This window comes from Octopus bimaculoides, chromosome 3, assembly GCF_001194135.2.
Source record: "Octopus bimaculoides isolate UCB-OBI-ISO-001 chromosome 3, ASM119413v2, whole genome shotgun sequence".
Lineage (NCBI taxonomy): Eukaryota > Metazoa > Mollusca > Cephalopoda > Octopoda > Octopodidae > Octopus > Octopus bimaculoides.
The window spans coordinates 46,016,228-46,020,645 of NC_068983.1; the positions used below are offsets into that span (position 1 = coordinate 46,016,228).

A 4,418-nucleotide genomic window follows, 5' to 3' on the forward strand; every position below is an offset into this window, starting at 1 on the left:
GATATTTTGCTGGTTTACCTTTCAAGCGACGGAAGTAAAAAAAAGCTAAAATTTGTTTAAACGTCAATTCGAAGTCTAAACTAATTTCAATAATTAAGTGAAATAAATTAGTTTTTCCTTTGTTTTAAGTGGAGGAACAGATGAGCTAAGTTATTATTTTCTTCTTTTAGTTGATCCATGCAATAGCAATCCATGTCAGAATGGAGGTAAATGTACAAACAAGGGAGATAAATTCGAATGTGAATGTGTCCCAGGATACAGAGGAGATGATTGTTCCATAGGTTAGTAATATTATTTGATTCTGTTCATATTCTACCGAGACCAACTTTGCCTTTCACCCATCAGATCGATAAAATATTGTTCCAAGGTAAACTGGAAATTCTGGATCCACTGATTCTGGGAACATAAGAATATTCCGTAACAATGTGACATCAAACAGTCCACATTGCCATTGCTAGGATAGACAACCAAAATTTCAATCATTTACGCAATTAGAAATCTATTAATGTAACATCGAATTTTTTTAAATGAAAATATTGATAAATTTCATAATCTCTTAATTCTTTTCAGAACTATTTCTATTCAACATGACTGTATTTTATACTGAGCACAGTATTTAAATAGACAAACAATTTGCTCTCAGCAAAGCTTCGTATGCTGAAAGAATTAATCTATAAAAGCGAAGATACTAAATATTTAATGTTCTTCTTACTTTCAGTTGATCCATGCAGTAGTAATCCGTGTAAGAATGGAGGTAAATGTACAAACAAAGGAGATAAGTTCGAATGTGAATGTGTCCCAGGATACAGAGGAGAAGACTGTTCTATAGGTTGGTACTCACATTTAATAATAGGAACGCAAGTGTCAGGTTGTGTGTGAAAGTGGACTATTAATTTATTTAAAAAAAACAGCGAATAACTCGGTCATTTTTACTGGTACGCGTACACAGAAACAATTGGCAAAACAGCCGATATAAATATTCGTTCCGCATAGCGTTCAATACAAATTACCTTTCGAAGCGTAAAACGTACTAACATTAATACATTTTCTCCAGCTCTAGTTTTCTTCAACGTTTCTAATACAGTAAGAGGTGACACTATATGTGTATATAAATGACCTAATGAAAGATCTTTGGGGACGTCTCTGAGACGACTGTATGAATCTGATCTTATACATGTAATTTAGCCCACTGGCGGTAGAAAATACGCGAAACCTGTATCAGTTTCGTATTTGCGTGAGACTGATGCAATGAATAAATTGATAAATAATTATTACATAATAGAGATACGATATATTAATGTTACCACATTAATTCCTTGAACTAAGTTATTATTTTCCTCTTTTAGTTGATCCATGCAGTAGCAATCCATGTCAGAATGGAGGTAAATGTACAAACAAGGGAGATAAGTTTGAATGTGAATGTGTCCCAGCATACAGAGGAGATGATTGTTCCATAGGTTAGTAATATTATTTAATTCTATTCAAATTCTGCCGAGACCATATTTGCCTTTCACCTATCAGATCGATAAAATATATATCAATTAAACACTGGGGTCGTTTAACTCGACTTGCTTTCTCCTGCCAAAATTTCAAACCATTATTATTTTATTCTGTTATAATTCCTATGCGGTCGACTTTGGCTTTCATCTTTTCGAGGTTGATACAATAAGTACCAACTAAGCACTGGGATCGATGTAATCCGCTTATCCACTCCCCCGAAATTTCTAGCATTGTGCGAAAATATGAAACCAATATTATTCAATTCTATGCATAGAGAAGCCATCTTTGTGCTTGCACCCTTTCTTACTTCATATAGAACAGAACGAAGAAATGGCAAGAGATATTGTTCCAAAGTTAACTAGAAATTCTGGATCCACTGATTCTGGGAACATAAGAAAATTCCGTTACAATGTGACATCACACAGTCCACATTGCCATTGCTGAGATAGACAACCAAAATTTCAATAATTTACGCAATTAGAAATCTCCTAATGTAACATCGACTATTTTTTAATGAAAATATTGATAAATTTCATAATCTTTTAATTCTTTTAAAAACTATTTGTATTCAACATGAATGTATTTTATATTGAGTGCAGTATTTAAATAGACAAACAATTTGCTGTCAGCATAGCGTCATATGCTCACAGAGTTAATCTTTAAAAGCGAGGATACTAAATATTTAATGTACTCTTTTCATTCTATTAAGAACTATTTGTATTCAACGTGAATATATTTTATACTGAGCGCAGTACTTAAAGAGTCATCCAATTTGCTGCCAGCAAAGCTTCATATGCTGAAACTGAAAGAGTTAATCCATAACAGCGATGATCCTAAATATTTAATGTACTTCTTACTTTCAGTTGATCCATGCAGTAGTAATCCGTGTAAGAATGGAGGTAAATGTACAAACAAGGGAGATAAGTTCGAATGTGAATGTGTCCCAGGATACAGAGGAGAAGACTGTTCTATAGGTTGGTACTCACATTTAATAATAAACACGCAAGCGACGGGCTGTGTGTCAAAGTGCAGATCTTATAAATTTAATTTTAGTCGTAAGTAATCACACCAACAACGGACAAATATATACTCACATTACATAACATACACACATCAAACACACATACATATGGATATAAGTATATATATATATATATAAGAAATAGAAGACAAAGAAAATTCTTTAACACATCTTTTATTATAAGATACGCTTTGCCAAACCATCTGGCGGTGTAATCGTCATCAATCTTGGATTTTCAATGGCCAAAAGTATTCCGTCTTTGGCTTGGATTCCGACAGTGTTTATAGCCAATTATTCGGGTTGAGTGCTTCTCTGGAAGTAACTCCACTTCATTCCCAAACTGACCCTAGCTATTTCCTCTCTCTATATTTGTATTAAGAAGAAAGAGTCAGTCAGAATTTTGGATAACTCTTTATTAGCTCTTTCACCCGTTCAATAAAACTCTTCAGATATACACGGCTTCAAACACTCTATACATACATCGATACATACATACATACATACATACATACATTCAGACATACATACATACATACATACATACATACATACATATAGATAGATAGATAGATAGATAGATAGATAGATAGATAGATAGATAGATAGATAGATAGATAGATACAGAAATATATAATTAATAGTGACAGAAGCACTATTGATAACAAAAGGTAATATTCATCTCCAGCTTAACGTGTACGCTGTGTTAGAACACAGAATACTGCGTTATTCATTTTGAGAGAATCTCTCAGAATAATTCATGTTGCATAGACTCATACCTCATGCTACGTCGTTAATTAGTTCCAGGTGACGCAACTTATGTCGAAATATCCATTATTTAAATGTATTGATATTGATAAATCTCATAATTTTTTAATTCTTTTACGAACTATTTGTATTCAACATGAATGTATTTTAAATTGAGCACAGTATTTAAATAAACAAACAATTTGCTGTCAGCAAAGCTTCATATGCTGCAAGAGTTAATCTATAAAAGCGGGGACACTAAATATTTAATGTACTTCTTACTTTCAGTTGATCCATGCAGTAGCAATCCATGTCAGAATGGAGGTAAATGTACAAACAAGGGAGATCAGTTCGAATGTGAATGTATCCCAGGATACAGAGGAGACGATTGTTCCATAGGTTAGTAATATTATTTGATTCTGTTCAAATTCTACCGAGACCAACTTGCCTTTCACCCAACAGATCGATAAAATATGTACCAATTGAGCATAGGGGTCGATGTAATCGACTTACTCCTACCTAAGAACATGCTTGTCTCGTGCCAAAATTTGAAACCATTATAATTTCATTTTGTTATAATTCTTACGCGGTCGGGTTTGGCTTTCATCCTTTCGAGTTCGATACAATAAGTACCAACTAAGCACTTGGATTGATGTAATCTGCTTATCCTAATGTAAATCTCCAAATGTGGCATCAACTATTTTTAAATGAAAATATTGATAAATTTCACAATATGCTATTCTTTTAAAGACTCTTTGTATTCAACGTAAATGTATTTTAAATTGAGCACAGTATTTAAATAGACAAGCAATTTGCTACCAGCAAAGCTTTATATGCTGAAAGAGTTAATCTATAAAAGCGAAGATACTAAATATTTAATGTACTACTTACTTTCAGTTGATCCATGCAGTAGTAATCCGTGTAAGAATGGAGGTAAATGTACAAACAAGGGAGATAAGTTCGAATGTGAATGTGTCCCAGGATACAGAGGAGAAGACTGTTCTATAGGTTGGTACACACATTTCATAATAGGCACGCAAGCGTCGGGTTGTGTGTGAAAGTGCAGATCTTATAAATTTAATTTTAGGCGTAAGTAATCTCACGAAAAACGGACATACATACATATATATATATATATATATATATATATATA

At 33.0% G+C, this 4,418-nt stretch overlaps 1 protein-coding gene across 1 annotated transcript in view; it reads left to right on the forward strand.

Moving 5' to 3' along the window:
* LOC106872296 (zonadhesin) overlaps positions 1-4,418 on the forward strand; it is a 79,108-nt gene that overhangs the window by 43,374 nt on the left and 31,316 nt on the right. The window contains exons 21-26 of the mRNA XM_014919235.2: positions 171-281; positions 719-829; positions 1,347-1,457; positions 2,364-2,474; positions 3,554-3,664; positions 4,163-4,273. Coding sequence (XP_014774721.2) covers positions 171-281; positions 719-829; positions 1,347-1,457; positions 2,364-2,474; positions 3,554-3,664; positions 4,163-4,273 — 666 coding nt within the window. The remainder of the gene's footprint in view (positions 1-170; positions 282-718; positions 830-1,346; positions 1,458-2,363; positions 2,475-3,553; positions 3,665-4,162; positions 4,274-4,418) is intronic.